Source organism: Struthio camelus, chromosome 4 (genome assembly GCF_040807025.1).
Source record: "Struthio camelus isolate bStrCam1 chromosome 4, bStrCam1.hap1, whole genome shotgun sequence".
Classification (NCBI taxonomy): Eukaryota; Metazoa; Chordata; class Aves; order Struthioniformes; family Struthionidae; genus Struthio; species Struthio camelus.
In genome coordinates, this window is record NC_090945.1 from 76,669,862 (window position 1) to 76,685,644 (window position 15,783).

At 43.6% G+C, this 15,783-nt stretch overlaps 1 protein-coding gene across 3 annotated transcripts in view; it reads right to left on the reverse strand.

The window, feature by feature from the left end:
* MSANTD1 (Myb/SANT DNA binding domain containing 1) overlaps window positions 1–15,783 on the reverse strand; it is a 45,234-nt gene that overhangs the window by 25,671 nt on the left and 3,780 nt on the right. For 2 of the 3 annotated variants that reach the window (XM_068943477.1, XM_068943478.1), the window contains exon 2: window positions 8,966–9,058. In XM_068943477.1, the coding sequence (XP_068799578.1) occupies window positions 8,966–9,058 (93 nt within the window). Of the gene's footprint in view, window positions 1–8,706; window positions 8,872–8,965; window positions 9,059–15,783 lie in introns of those variants that run through there. The other variant, XM_068943482.1, reaches the window with a different exon arrangement.

Sequence of the window (15,783 nt, forward strand, 5' to 3'; positions counted from 1 at the left end):
AAAAAGAAAGCCGCTTGGGCCCTTCTACGTCTTGGGCAAGTTGTTGAAAGCAAGGGTATCCAAGGCACAAGCTGGTCACTGCTCCCTGAAATCCTCCGGTCTGGCCCATCGGGAATGTAATGCACATGTGGACAATAACACATTTAAAAGACGGTAGTCACTGCCAAGCATATGCTCATCCTCTGATTTTTCATCTTTGGCGTGCACACCTTGATAATTAAGTTTAAAAGGATGCAAGCACGTGTGAAGAAGAAAGGCATTTGGTTTTTGCATGGCACTGGAACACTACTCTAAGTTTGTAAAAGCTGCCTGCTTATGTTGGGCAGCTGGCTCCTTCCCCACATTTTACTGTCCACTAGGCTAATATGCCCACTTTCTAACAAATTATTAAAGACGTTTTTAGTGTCTCTAATTGTTGCGCAATGCAGTTTGCAACGAGGGATAAAAGTAACGAGAGAAGAAATACATTTCCACTGCTGCTGAAAAACTTGGCCAGAGGAAGCAGACAGGGACAGGTGACCAAGGAGAAGAAACCTTCTTCTCACCTCCATTCAAATAGCAGGTTCACGGCCTGAAAGCAGCAGTTCAAGAGAGCACGGGAAACCAGGAGGCTGCTCTAGGGCAGGGAATAGCCCTGCCGACGGCAGAGTCAGCTCCAGGAACTCCCGTGGGGTCCCTGTTCCCTGTTCCCTCTCCCTGGGGTATGGCGTTTTGGGAGTTTATAGATGCTCAGAAGCTTAAGAAAAACATAAGGGCGGTGAAGGCAAAGCCATCAGGTCAGCCTTGCAAAGCTGTACACACACACTTGTGCAGTCCTGGCACCCTGGAGGGCAGTTTAACAGAGGAATGATACAATGCCATTCACCCAGGAAGCAAAGAAACTACCCAAACCAAAAGGTGAGGGAGCCGCTTTATGGAAGCAGGATAATAAACGTTATTCAAGCCAAGGAAGTATAGTAGATGTCACACGGTAAGCAAGAAACACAGAGCCCCCTTTGTCAGAGGGTCTACAATCCAATTTGGATACGACACAAGGCAAACAAAAGACCAGGACAAGGATACTCCAGGAAGGACAAGTGACAGCAATATAATTGCTGAGCAAAGGCCATCGCATAGCTGGACAGCTTTTATATATGCCTAAAATAAACGTTTAACACCTGCAAAGGGGTCTGACAACAGATATGGGCACTCTGCAGAAAGCTGGCTGAGGGGAAACACTAGTGCTGGGCAGAGGAAGATAACTCTGCTTTGAAGAGAATATTTTGATATTTGTAAATTTAGAATAAAAGAACAAGAAAACGAACATTTCCATGCAGATTTGCTGCTACAGGGCTGGCTGGCTGGCTGCTGGGCCAGGGCAGCCAAGGAGGAAGGTGGTCTGTGAAGGTGCAGGTGAGCTGGGGGAAGCTGTACAAGTTTCTGTTTTTGGTGTGGTGGGCCACAGCCTGCTGGAATTTCATTGCAATCGTAACGTTTTCCCAAAACATTTTGATCTTGCTGAACTGACAGATCCTGACCAAAAATATCTCCATTGCCTTTTTTAGTAGTAACCATGGAAGCCCGCTTCTCACAGACAGTCAGTCTGAGAGAGAAGGATGGAGAGCGGCAGCGAGGTGAACGTAGAGAAGCTGGGAAACAGGACAATTTGGAAACGACAAAATTGTCATTTTGTCAAGACCACGCAGAACAGGGGAGGCGTTAGTGCAATCACAGTGAAGAACTGGAATTTTATGGGCCTTTAGAAGGGGAAATTCAAGGACTGAACGGGGAACCCAGGGAATTCACTGTGTGGAGAAACCACTGCGGTATAGATTTGTAAGGCTGATAATAATTAGATTAATAATTACAGTATTAAGATTTTTTTTTTTTTAAGTTTAGAAGGGACACAAATATTTACGCTTCAGACCATAACTTATTATATTAGGGGAAACAATTCTATTATAGCCAGGCTGTATACCACAGATAACCGCTTCCAAAACATCTGGCACTTGCCATATACAGTGACAGACATTGGACCAGATGGACTTTTAGTCACACACGTTCCTAAGCTTTCATAGCTACAGGGAAAGACGGGCATTATTCTAAAAATTTAGATAAACTGGAGAGAGAGCAAAGACAGAGTTATGTGTGTGTCTTGCTCCCAGTTCAATTTATAGCGAACAGAGCATTTCTGAGATTTGCCTACCCCTAAGGAATCATCTGCCGGTCCTCAGCATAGGGAACAAGCGCACGGCACGTAGCGTCAGCTACGTCGTTCTCCCGAGAAGCAAGCGACAGGTGAGATTGCAATGAAAATCAGTCAGCTCCCAGCTAGCGGTTTCCTGAATCCCACCTGAAGGGGTCAATTTTGGTCCTGCTTATTTGTGGGGTTAGTCAATAAGCCTTCCTGCCCCTGTTTGGTTTTTAGTACGTTTTCACACACTACATGCTGGAAAGCGTCTAGTCCATTAAAAACTGCTCCTAAAACACTATCCAAATACTTCTCTTTCAGAAGTAAATTCATCTGCGAATCTGTTCTAAACAGTTCGGTTCAGATATAGACCATGATTTAAACCAGTCTGAATTTGAGATGTTAAAAAAAAAAAAAGAAATCCCCGTTGTACAGAAGTCTGTACTCTGCCTTGCGCTGAGCAACGTTGCTCTGACTCAGCAGGGCAGAAAAAACAGCCGCGTCACGAAAACGCCCGTCCCGGCGGTAGCTGCGCCCGTGGCTCTGATCCGCTCCGTCTCGTTTCTGCCCCAGCAAGGATTAACGGTGCCGTTGTAATCCCCGGCTAACAGAAGCGCAGAAAGCAGCAACGTTTAAATAAATACTTGAAGGAGGTTACCAACCCGTTAGGGAGAAGTCAGCCCCCAGATTCAGACGAGCGACGCGAGGCCAAGCGCAGAGAGCCGGCCGCTTGCGCAAGACTGCAGCTAAGCCAGTTTCTGCATGGTTTTGGTAGCAAGAATTAGGCTTGTTGAGTCAATGGGTTCTAGCTCGCTCTTCTTCCAGCAAGGAGAGTGGTTTGGGCCCTATTCCAGCAACCACTGGCCTCGGAGAAACTGCAGAGCGAGTCGCTGGCGGTTGCCTGCCAGAACCCCGGCCTTTCTGCTCAAAGTGTGCTACTAGCTTGGCAGCCTGCTAAATCCACCTAGCAGCTGTTTGCATCCACATGCTGTCTTCCTGACTCCCCGCCAAGAGCCGCGAGGGAAACCGAGCCCGGCAAGGCTCGCAGGCCCGCTCCGTGCCGTGCCCTCCGGCTGGCGGCCACGCTCCGGGGGAAGCCGGCAATCACCTGGACATGCTCAGGGAAGTCTCGCACAGGCTCAGTCTCAGCGGGGGACAGCGGTGGGATTAGGCCCTGCTGGTCTGCAGCTTAATCAGCTGCAGGTTTTGGAGAATTAAAAAAAAAAAGTAACAGCGAAGTCGTCTGCCAAGGCGAGAAGCGCGGGAGGTTCTCCAGCTCCAGGGCTGCGTTTCTGCTGAGAGACCCCAGGCTGCACCTAACGGCAGGCTTCCCCCCCCCCCCCCTCTAAACTTTCTTCAGCCCTACAGAGGGACATTTCCAAGATTAAAAACTATTTCAGATAAAATATTTAGGGCACAGGAGACTTCTGTATGAGTTCATAAAAGATTTAAGAACTGAAATATAAATGGTGTTTTGGGTATTTTTGCAAGACAGCTTCAGGAATGGAAATTCTAGCAGAGCGTTTCAACCTATAAAGTTCAGACAATGCTAATAAAAGACTGCCTGAGCTGAGAGCTGCCAAAAAGATAAGTAAAACCAAATTCACCGCTGCGATAGCCAACTAGCTTATCAGCTCAAGCAGTTGCTAGTGGAAATTGAGACCATACAAGAGGTAATTGCCATTTCTGGAATAGGCTGCCCAGCAATTTCAATCATCTCAAAAGATCTCCACGTGCTTGCAAGGGGAAAGGGCACGGCTTTCAGGGGCCTGAACTGGAGGTAGCAGTGGACCTTTATCCTTGGGACTCTATTTCCAACACTATGCTCAAAGTGTTTCAGGAGCGTTTAGTGCCCCTGTCAGAGCTACACGTAAAAGCTGTTATCCCCAATCAAAACATCCAAGTTTTCTGGTAGAAGTAGATGTTTCCATGCCATCCCCTGAAGGCCGTGCTGTGATGCAGCCTGTGAAATCCTGCATGGCCTCTATTCACAACCACTTCCCTCTCAGAGGGCAACTGTTGCCTTCCTGCAGATGACCCATGCAAATTCTTCAGCTCCTGAGACACCGAGTTGCAACTCCAAGACAAACGTGATACCAGAAGCCTAAACGTTACCTCTGACACCTTGTGAAGGCAGGACAACAAGCCATCTCAAGGCAGAAAAGTTTCTTGCGATGAACATATAACGTTGTGCCTTTCAACCCAGCTGGTTTGCCAGGTCTTGTGAGCATTAAAGCAGAAAGCATTAAAATCAGTTACTTTCTCTGGGACATTCCTCTTCGTTCACAGCACGCACGAAGCCCTGCTCCCTGAAGGTCCGTGGGGTGGCCAGGAGCAGACGTCCTTGTTCCCTCGCGAGCCCACGCTCACCTCCGCAGCCTGTGTCCTGCCTCAGGAAGCCACGTCTCTTCTTGCCGCCAGCCTGTCCTGCAAGTGCTTTCATGCTCCCCTTTGACACTGGGCTTTTTCCAGCTGTTTTCTCTCTGTGGCTCTCTGCTGTTTATCATATGCAGCTACAGCCCAATCAATCTGCAGCCACCAGGGCTCAGTTTATGTTCCAGCCTTAACATGCTCTGATCTGGGCATTAGCTTCTATTGTTTCGGCTATCGCTAAACAAAGGAGCGTATGCTTGCTTCCGCCTCTGGCCTTGGTGAAATGCTGCCAGCAAACCCATCAGCCGGTAGATCAAAGAAATACTGGCAAGCAGTTGCACACAGGAGTATTCTGGCCAGTCTTACTGCTTAAAGTTTGAGGAAGTCCGTCTGTCTCCTTTCATAAACCCTCCTGAACTAACGCACACCCACAAACCACTTCTGGAGGCAAAATATCCTACATCCAACACCAGCTGTCAAATACCACCAGGGATTTTAGAGTTCTCCCTGATGTTCTTCATTCAAGACAGCATTTAGCATTGTAAACCAGGGGACAGGTCCTGCAGAAGTATAGATCTGAGCGGATGCACACACGTAATTTGCTCGTCAAACGGGAGGGAAACACGAAGCACAGAATACACCGTGAACACTGCAAGTTGGGTGTTCAGATTTGGAGAGGAGCAAAACTGATACCACCAAAAGTAGTGACAAAGTACCTGCTATCCTTCCTCTGCTGAAAAGATTACGCAGGTGAAGCAAGAAGATTACTTTAAATTATAAATTACCTGGATTTGGTTTGCCTGGAGCAGGTTAGGGACCACTCACAATTCATTAGGGCAGCAAAGCTATGGGTGCAGCTGCCTCCAGCAGGTGAGCAAGGCTGAGTAACTGCAATAGACTGGGGTGTTCAGGCAACACAGGAAGACCTGGAAGAGGACGTCTGTCCACAGCTGTAGAGGCTGAGGACAAGCCGGACCAGAACAATCAGAAGGATGGACTTCGCTGCTATGGATTTAAATTATGATATGTACGTGGGGGTGAACTGAGGAACCAGCAGAGCTAGACAGTCAAAACTGAGGATCCGTAGACCGCACCGTCAGTAGTGCAGAGCCTCCCCATTTCAAGCAGACCTCCATGGGAGTAGGGCATGCTTGGCATACATGAGAAACCTAATCCAGATGTTTTAAGGGGGGAATCTAAGACCACACAGAGGTAAGAGACATCTAGACAGAAGATGCAAGTACAAACGAGTTGTCCAAACGGAGTCTGCGGCAGATATGAATTCTTTTTTTGTTTTATGCCTAAAAATTCAATTGACAGATTTCTGTATAGCCACAAAAAGCATTTTTGGATCCCCATGGTTGCAAGCAAATCTTCAACTGCTCAGAAGTTCAGGATTTTTTGGTGATGTAAAATAGCTTTAATGACTGTAGGGCCAGAGATATTTTTAAACAAGCCAATAAGGAGCCACCATCTGATTGCAGAGACACAAGAATAAACAAATTATAAAAAACCAAGCCAGTTTACAACACAGTATCTCATTCTCTCAAGTTATAGAAGTGGCTAGTGTTTTTCATCTGCTGTGCAAACAGAAAGCAGCAGTGTATTTCCCAAGGGAGGCACTCTTGTGTAACTGTTTACTGGAAGCAATCACCCAAGTCAAAGGACTTAAGGAAGTTAGTCCCTTCTCCCCCCACCACTTCGCTCACCTTACTGTAAAAGAGTATTGTAAAAGCTTCACGGACTGGCTTTAGCTTTTATTTTGCTAGGGATTTAGAAAGAGCTCAACAGCCCGATCCACAAAACTTCCCAGTCAAGGGCAGACCAAGAAGTATAACTGCTTCTTGGCAGGATCTCACTAGCAACACAAAAGAAAATATTCTTCCTTTCTGAATGTACTCCAACTTTAACCTAACAGCGGTGGTTTACAGGCTTGAACTTATTGTTCGTGCTGGCTTTCCCCACGCTATCTTTAATCCCCTGTAGCAATATCTCAGTGGCTGAAGCCACTCAAGCAGACCCAAAAAAAGGCGCAACTGAGGCAGCAGAAAGTGTGGTCTGAAATATTCAGCCCTAACGTCACAATTTTCTCCATTTGCAACATCTTTCCCTGCACACACTATGCTTCATGACAACTGGACAGGCAGATTATATTAAACCTCATGCACACCTTTTCAAATGATTTCTCATCAAATCTCAGCAGGAACTAATTGAAGATTAAACTAATCATTCCTTGAGGCCTCTTACAGAATATTTTATCACTTCTTTGTGAATACATTACAAAGAACTTCAGTGAAGTGCAGATCTGGCAGGACCGCTGAAGACACGTGTTAGAGTGGCTGGACACACATCTGGGAAACAGGGACTTGGGGCATCCCCAATGAATGGGACAAGACAGACGCTTGTCCCTGTCTTCCAGCTGTAAGAGCTGGCCTAGGAAAAACCACAGTAGCAAGCATTTTCCAAAATATCGCCTTGCCTTTCTGAAAAACAAATAGCAGGTCAGACAACGGCTGTTCCACATTACATGAAATATTCCTGACAAACTCCCTAATCTTCTCTGCCTCCTGAGATCTACAGCGAACCACATTGCCCGTCCAAACATGAGTTTCCTACCAGCGCTCGTGCTGATCCGTGGAACAACCCACAATAACCAAATTCTTTAGTGACCAACATGCAATTCCCTTCCTGACCTCTGATCCATACAGGACCTCTCTGGGTATTGTACATAAGTTATTAGTTAACTGACATTCAGACTCCCACCAGGCTCTGAGTAAAAGCTGTAATGTTGAGTCATGGCAGACCCTGCGACTAGAAAGCTAACTACTTTTTTTTTTTTTTTTTTTTTTTTGCAATGTCTTGCAGGGCTAAGAAGTTGTTTAACCAGAGATAAAAACTGAAAGAAAAGTCCAAAGAGGTTTTGAAATAACAGAAAATATCCCTTGATATGTCAGAACCAGATGGTTTATCCGTTAATAAAATGGACAGGGATTTATCGTCCTGAAAGCAGAGAGAAGCAGGTATACCCTTACTCATGTCTGGTTTGAGAGAAATAATACACATTTTCAACTTTCTTCTGAGGAGTCCTCTGCTGTGAGGCATAAGAAAAACGAGAACCCTGATCATGACCGCTATTACGAATATTTGGGGAGTGTGTATATATCTCATTGCTGTAAATATTTTAGAAATATTATTGTATTCTGTTCTACTCTGCCTCCTTCTGTTGTTTTATCTTACAAATGAGCACTCCTTCAGGCAGGTATCACGTGTAAATTCCTGTCTAAGCTTTTAAAATATTATGGGTGTTACGAGTTATCAGTCTTAAGATTTCTGGAATCGCTTTAAATTTTAAGGTAATTCTGATGTTTCCCACTACTTGTTAATTATTTTCAGAGAGCCAACATCCGTGCTGCTGCCTATTTTATATAAAAATATATATGTGTGTATGCATGTGTGCATACAATTTTACATGGCTGATTTCTAATAGGAACTATTCCAACATAAGTGCTGGAGGAGGAGAGGAAGGGAATAGCTGAAGGAAGAATGAGCCCACAGCCTTACAGAAGAGCCCCGGAAAAGCACACAAAACACCCATCTGGAACGGAAACGGCACTATATCTTCCCTCCAAAAGTTCAGAAATACGTTGCATACCCTTAGATACTCTGCACAGACCTAGGATAAATCTGAAACTGCTAACGTCAAAAACGGGCCTGGATGCCACCGTACACAAGTTAATTTCTCTTGTTACCAATTCTTATTTAAACCTACAACACACAGAAAAATCATTATATCCTCTTCTAAAGAATAATATTGTCAGAAAATGCTGTATGTAAATGCTTAGGGAGACCGAGACTGTGAGTTGCAGTCTAATACCGGGTTATAAAAAACAAGTCCATCAAGAGACACAAAATGACAGTGGAAACTCAAGACAGTGAAGAAACATTAAAAGCCAACAATTTTTAAAATAACGCTCCTCCCTGTCTACTAGCTAACGTCTCTGATATCAGCCAGGCACCAGCAACCTCGGAGCTGGCACACCAAAAGAAAGCAAACAAGTTCAAAGACAAAATACCAACCAGTTAAACCCATTAAAACCCAAATCAGAGACTACCAAAGAGAGCAAACGTTTTAATGTGGACTTCTCCTTCCACAAAAAACAAACCTGTCTAGTGGCTCCTTACAAGGAACTGAAATGGTGACCGACTCTACCTCCTTCAGCTGAGCAAAAGACAACACAGCAACTTCTCCACGTGCTGATATTACTGCATTGAAGTAATCCTTCCCCTGTGCTCTTCCACTGCTTTTCGAAGGTGGAGCAGAACTGACACTCAGGGCACAGAAACACACACAGCTGTATATTTATAACTGTAAGGTCTCTAAGTTGTGGGGGGGAAAAAAACAAAAACAAAAAACTTTGTTACCTGCTGTCCTAGGAACGGATGATCCTCCATGAGCCTTGAAGTCAATGCAGGAATCCTCACAGCAGATCACCGGCCCGGAGCAGAATTTCGTATCTGGGAGAGAGAGAATTTGGCAGAACAATGCAGCACGTGGGGAGGGGAGAGAGGAAATATTTCGGAACAATCGAGGAGGAAGGTCAGCAGCGCTTAGCTGAGTTTATCTTTTAAAGGTCTAGATGAGAGGGCTTTAGTTTAGTTTGCAAAGTAGTTTAGCCTTTCAAATGGTGTGGACAAACATATTCCCTGTGCAATGTAGTCCCATCATAAATGACTTGAGTTGGCCCATAAGCCTTCAATAATCTCATTCCTGCATCCAGACAGCTGCTCACCTTAAGCCAAAAGAATATGACAAACACCCTCATCTAAACATCTTACAACTGCCAGCAAAAGGTATCTCTTTAAAAAGAATCCCAGCCTTGCCCACTCCTTTAATTACTGACTATCCACTAAGCGACATAAATTTGTCCTGACTATTCCCTCATCTGCCAAACTCTTCCATTAGCGAGTTAATGTTCAATACTCGGTGTGCTGTTCTTCAGAGGATCACAAATCTTTTTAAATTGTGGCGGGTCCTGAAGGTATTGGTATCTCTATTTTACACAGGGAGAACCCAGAGACAGTAGGAGTAAAATTTTCAAAAGCTTCTAAGTGACTGGGAAACTGAAGTCAATTTTCAAGAGAGAACTGGACACTTAGGGCTTAAGTCACCCTTGCACATCCTTCAGTCACGTCTCAAAATGCAACATGCTCTTAATTCACTTAGGGCAAGGTCCTCAAAACCATGGAGGTACCTAAGGAGTATCGTAATTGAAAACGATTTCTCAGTCTAAGACTCCGAGCTAAACGAGCAGTGACTTCTCCCCTCCTCCAACGAACTGATTATGTGCCTAGGAGTCCATTCATTTTTTCACCAAACAAAGGTTTTTAGGTACCTCAAGTTTTGCTTACTCTGTGCCGAGATCCCACCATTTTGGCCGAGCTGAACCTCTTAGCACACATTCAAGTGAAAGCCCACTTGGGATTAGGAAAACGTGAACCCAAGCTAACACTCCTCAAAACAGCTCTGGCTTCGGTGTGAAATGGCAGCTGCACTGGCTTTCATTTAAAGACATGGCTGGAAGAAGAGGTGCGGTTGGGTTGGCATGAAAATAACACCTGCTGCCAGGGCAAGGTGGTTGGGACCTTTCCCTATGCAGAGAGGGCTGCTGGGCTTGGACTCTGCCTCCAAGGCTGCATTTGATTTTTATCCAACGATTTTTTTTTTTTTTTAAATCCAGAAAGCATAGTCAGCAGCCTTGGGAATAAAGCCAGATACCTGCTCCCGCCTCCGGGTAGTTCCCTACCGGTAGGCCACAGTCAGGCTCCCACTTGCTTCTCCTCTCTGCACGGTGGCATAACTTCAAGAGACAGGGCTGAGAGGTTGCCTACAGCCTGGGAAGGGACAGGCGGATTTGAATATGCCTTAGGAGAAGGAGGACGTTAACCTGAGTTTGACCACTTCTGAGAAAAGCTTTAAGACCATTAAGTCATTACATGAAAACCACCACACCAATCATTTGTATCTTAAGCAGTGACTGCAAGGCTGTGAGCTGAGGCCTTAGCAACAGGGGCAGGTTTGGCTTCCCCGGCCAGGTCTGAAGCTGGAAGAGCGTGGGAGCACTTGCAGGATGCAGATGCGGCAGTCGGAGAGCTGGCCAAGGACGTGGGTGGGAAAAGGGTATCCAGGAGCACGATATCAGCGCAGAGGGTTCAAGGGACGAGCGTGGGAGGGCGATCAAGATCCTGCAAACAAGCAGAGGTTGCATGGATCCCCCAGGAGCTCCAGACTGTACCCATCCAGAGAGAGGAAGTGGTTAATTACAGATGGTGATATTATAGACAAAAAAATAAAAGTGCTGGTTCAGGGGTCAGTAGCCTGCTACATGGTAGTCTCTGACTTGGTAGCAGCTCTCAGCTCTACCAGTGGCTCTGCTGCTCCTGCAGGAGCCCAGGGGAGGCAAAGTCTTGCGCACACACGGTGCAGGAGCAAGGCAGATGCAGGTGCTTGAGGAGACCAGGCTGGGGTTTTGGTCGAAGGGTGGGAGAGGTACAACGCAGTGCGAGAGGAGCAAGGCTGGGGCTTTATGGGGCACGGCAAGTGCTCTTAAGACCACGCAATCCAGCTGGACAGTTGGGCTGGCCACCTCTTCACTGCGTGCTGAATTTGCCTCCAGCTTTCCTCTCACGTAAAGCTTGCGGGGCAGATTTGCAGCTGGCATTAAGTCAATGCTGCCCTCTTAAAACCAATGGAGATACATCAGTTTGCCTCATTCGCAGTTTTGATCTGTTATTTTTGAGTTAATATGTCAGACTAAAATCTCTATCACTAAAGTGCTTTTACCTTGAGTTTTTAAGCGTTTGTTTAAGCTGAGGTTAAAATAGTCTGGGCTCCTTGACTGTTAGGTGGATCATAACATGCTCTGTAGTCCAGCAGGCTGTAGAAAGTTTCTGTAGTTTCACAAACTATTGTGTCTCTAACCTAGCTTCCTACATTCACTTCATCCTCAAAACTAAGAGTTTAGCTGTAAAAATTTAACTAAGGGGGGTTCTTACAGAAATTTTTAAACTAGCTGTTTGCCTGTTTGTTTTTATCACAAAGCAAGGCAATAAAGTAAGCAATAGCTAGCTCCACATTTAATTGGTATATAAGAATATGCTTGTAGTTAAAGAGCATGTGTATGCATGTGTTTTTAAATACTGCAAGCCTGACTTTCTTCAATTTTGTCATTTGTTCTAATTCTTTAAATTTATATATGAAAGAAGGGAAGTAAAGTAGCACTATTTGGAAGCTACAAATAGAGTCATTTGAGAAAAGAAGCACATTTTAATCTCGATCAAAGATATTAACTATAAAAAAGAAGGTAAGCAGCAGAGAAGTGACAAATTTTTGACAAAATAGGAGGTATTTTGCTCTAAATAGGGATGGATGAGCAGGCTGAGTAAATGGAAATATTTGCAATCCATTTTAGACATTTTTCAAGATAATTTTGTAGTTAGAGGTGTGTAAAAGCTGCAGGCCCATTCAGAAAGCCTGATGCAAGATTTCAATTTAGATTTCAGACTAATCTCAGTCACATCTACTCATCAGTTTATCCAATAGCATTAAAAGTGAGCAGCAAGTGCCCCTAAACCTCCTCCTATAAAATAAGGAAATGATAGCTAAAATTCTGCAGCATTCTGTGCCAGTGATTTTTAGACAGAATTTCTGGCTCACCTTAACAAGGAAATAATTTAAAAATCTCTGCCAAGGTATAGACAACCTCATAACCAGACTCTCAAAACTCTAAAGACACCTGCTGGTAGGATTTGATAGCACATACCTAGAGCGTAAGAAAGTACCGTTGGGGACTTCTTTTAGGAAAAAGTAGAGGCTAGTAGAAAGATTAAATTGCTTGGAGTAGTTTTTTATTATTATGCTAAGAGAAAAAAAGCTAAAAAAAAAAAAAAAAAAAAGGAAGAGGAGGTCCTAGAAGACCGAGCATAAGGACTCGAGCTTGGCTTGTGATCCTTCCAATCAAGCACCTGCTGGCCAGAGAAGAAACGATACCACCCAGCTCTCTGCCTTCACTGACTGGTGCTATGGCCATTTTTTCCAGTATTTGCAATGCTGCGGGAGCCTTGCAAAGTTTAACCTGACTTTTGTCATCTGCAGAACTATGTTGGCCAAACGTCTTTGCAAGAGGTTCTTTCCAATCCTATGCATAAGGTCTCTTGACACAGAAACCCTTCTGTATCTGTGATCTTTTTTTACAGCTTTTCTCCGTACCGTGTCGTCTTCTACTATATTCAAGATACACCATGCAACACTTGGGCACGCTATGGATTTGCACATAATTTTTTTTTTTTTTTTTTTTTTTAAGTTTTCTGTAAAGTTTCTAACATCCTATTTGTCTTCTTGATGATTACTAAGGATTGAATTGATATCATCCAAGAAATATTCACAATGATACCAAGTTATTTCTCCTGAATCACAGAATGGTTGAGGTTGGAAGGGACCTCTGGAGATCATCTAGTCCAACCTCCCTGCTCAAGCAGGGTCCCCTAGAGCAGATTTCCCAGGATCGCATCCAGACGGGTTTTGAATATCTCCAGCGAAGGAGACTCCACTACCTCTCTGGGCAACCTGTTCCAGTGCTCTGTCACCCTGACATTTGAAGGTTACAGATGATTCAGAGCCCATGCCTGTAGATGCAGAGGTAAGGTTCTTTTCCCCTTAAGCATCCCTTTACAGTTATCTAGATCAGGTGAGAAAATGGAAAGAATATTCAGTTGTTTTTGATGACTGAATAGCCATATAGCCACTTTAATTTTGACTACCCTGAAAGTTTTATTTTTTTTATATATATAATTAAAGTTTGTCTCCTCCCCATATTTCTAAAGCATTGGTAGATAATTTAACAGCAGAGGTGCCAACAGAGACTCTTATAGTCTGGTAACTTCCCTTCATTAGGGAAACTGATGATTCAATTCCTACCCTCTGTTTTTGTTTTTGTTGTTTTTTTTGATCTTTAACCAGTTAGAACTTTAGAACTTTATTCAAAACTACAGGAAAGCTTCCCCTCTTCTTCCTTAAGAATTTAGATTTTTGATGGCCATTGGCCATTGGCAAAGGACCTCAGAAGTCCAGCCATAGCACATCAACTGCATCACCTCTATCTATCAGCTTCTTGGCTTCAAAGCATACAGATTTGTGACAAATCCCTTCTACAGAATCTATTTTGATGCCTACCCAATGTATAATAAGTACCCGAGCAATTCTGTTCTTCATTTTAGTTTCCATAAATTTGCCTGAGGAAGATTAAATTTACTGGTATATCACCCCTTAGATCAGTCCCTGCCTCCGTTTTTTTTTCAAACATCAATCACATTTGCCACCTTCACTTTACATCAAACAAAACAATTAAACTACTCCACATTTGGGACTCTCGGGAGGCTACCACATATTTTATCAATGGTACTATGCTTTTTATCAATTTGTTCTGAACCTGTTCTGCTGACACTTCAGTTTAAAACAGTTCTTCAGACTCTTTCACATATCAAAATGCTCCAGGAGAGAAAGTTCCCTGAGATCCTTTAAATGAACACCAAAGCAAAGATTTATTTAGCCTTTCGGAGATAGCCCTGTGTTCCTGAAACGTGCTTATTACACTGCAATCACTTATCAAGCCTACTGATCGACAGGCTCCCTACTCTTCACGTATTTGAAGGGGTTTTATTATGGCTTCCGTAAGTTTAGAAAGCTGTTCCTCAAAATTGATTTTACCTGCCTGTTTAACTTGCCAGAATGTATGCTTTTTATTATTTTCTCTGTTCAAACATGACCTCTGTTTCTGAAAGATGTCTTTTTACTTCTAACATCTCTCTGCTCTTTTTAAAAATATCCGCTTTTCAGAAAGTTCTACCCAAGCCTTTTTGACAGAAGAAAGATACACACTTTCTTGAGCTTATATTATGCTCCCTTTCCACTGGCTTCATGTTCCTTGCAATTATATTATTCAACTAGCTGTTCCTTTTAATTTTCTTTTAGCCACAAAATTGTAACAAGCATTCTGATGTTTATGTATTCCACTTCTTAAAGTTAAATTTTGTTGAGTAGATTTTTTTATATGCACAAGGAAGAGAAATTTAAGTTTCTTCTGGTCACCGTGCATTGCTCAGGGTTAAAATAAGTGTTGCCTTTTTTACTGTTACCATAGGCTGTTTCCCGCTCTGATCGGTCACCTTGCTTCCCCTCTTGTCCTTCTCATCAAGTTCTTTCTCCTCCTTTCTGCTCCTACCTTTTGTTTTGTTTCTGTTTCTCTGTTTCCCCTCCAGGCAAGGGCCATTTCTTCTCTTGTACTTCACTGAATACACTCTTGACACAAGAGTCTCCAACAAATACAGTTCTGTTCTTCCAAATAAAATTTCTCCGTTTACCAAGACAAAAAAGGAGCCCCATATTTCTGAAATACATTCCTCTGATTTTCTCAGTCAGCATTCCAGTAAGGAGAATTTTCCAGGCAGTTTTAAGACCATGTTTCACTGATCACTGTGCGATAATACTAATTAGGAACTCATTCATCACCAACATCCAACGTGACCACCTCCACGCGTCTCAAAGAGAAGAACTGTATACCCCTAACCTTGTTCGTTCGCTCTTTCTTTCCTGCAAGAGTACTGAAGTGCCCTCGAAGCACAGTTCCTTGACACCTCTTGTATAGTTTAGATGACAAGTCTAAGAAGATTACCTTCTGTAATGGTTTTTAAAAACCCCATGTAAGGAGAATCACTGACACAGATGACCGATTTTCATCCAGGAAAACTTTAAATCCAGCTGCACTGTTCCACTATCTCATGCATTTGTTCGGATTTCATTTCCTTCTGGAGCCTCAAGGGAAATTTCGTAATCAGCACACCTGGTATGTGTAGTATAAAAAATTAAGGAGATGCCCTCTTTAATGATCTATGCAAAAAGGCTGTTCTGCTGTAAGAAATGGCCTGGATCAAAGAATTGTCCTCATCTTACTAGAAGAAAGAATTAGGGTTGATGCTCTCTCCATTTTCAACTTCAAAAAACTCAAGATCACTCAAGATCAGATGGAGTCAAGGCTCTTCCTGATCTATAGAGGAACCTACTCAATGAGTAGGTTTGTGAGTTGTTTCAACATTATTCTTTCTACACTGTCAGTATAGATGTATTTTATCATCCTTTTTTATCCCACTATACAATTTATAGCTCACCTCAACAAAAGATCATGACT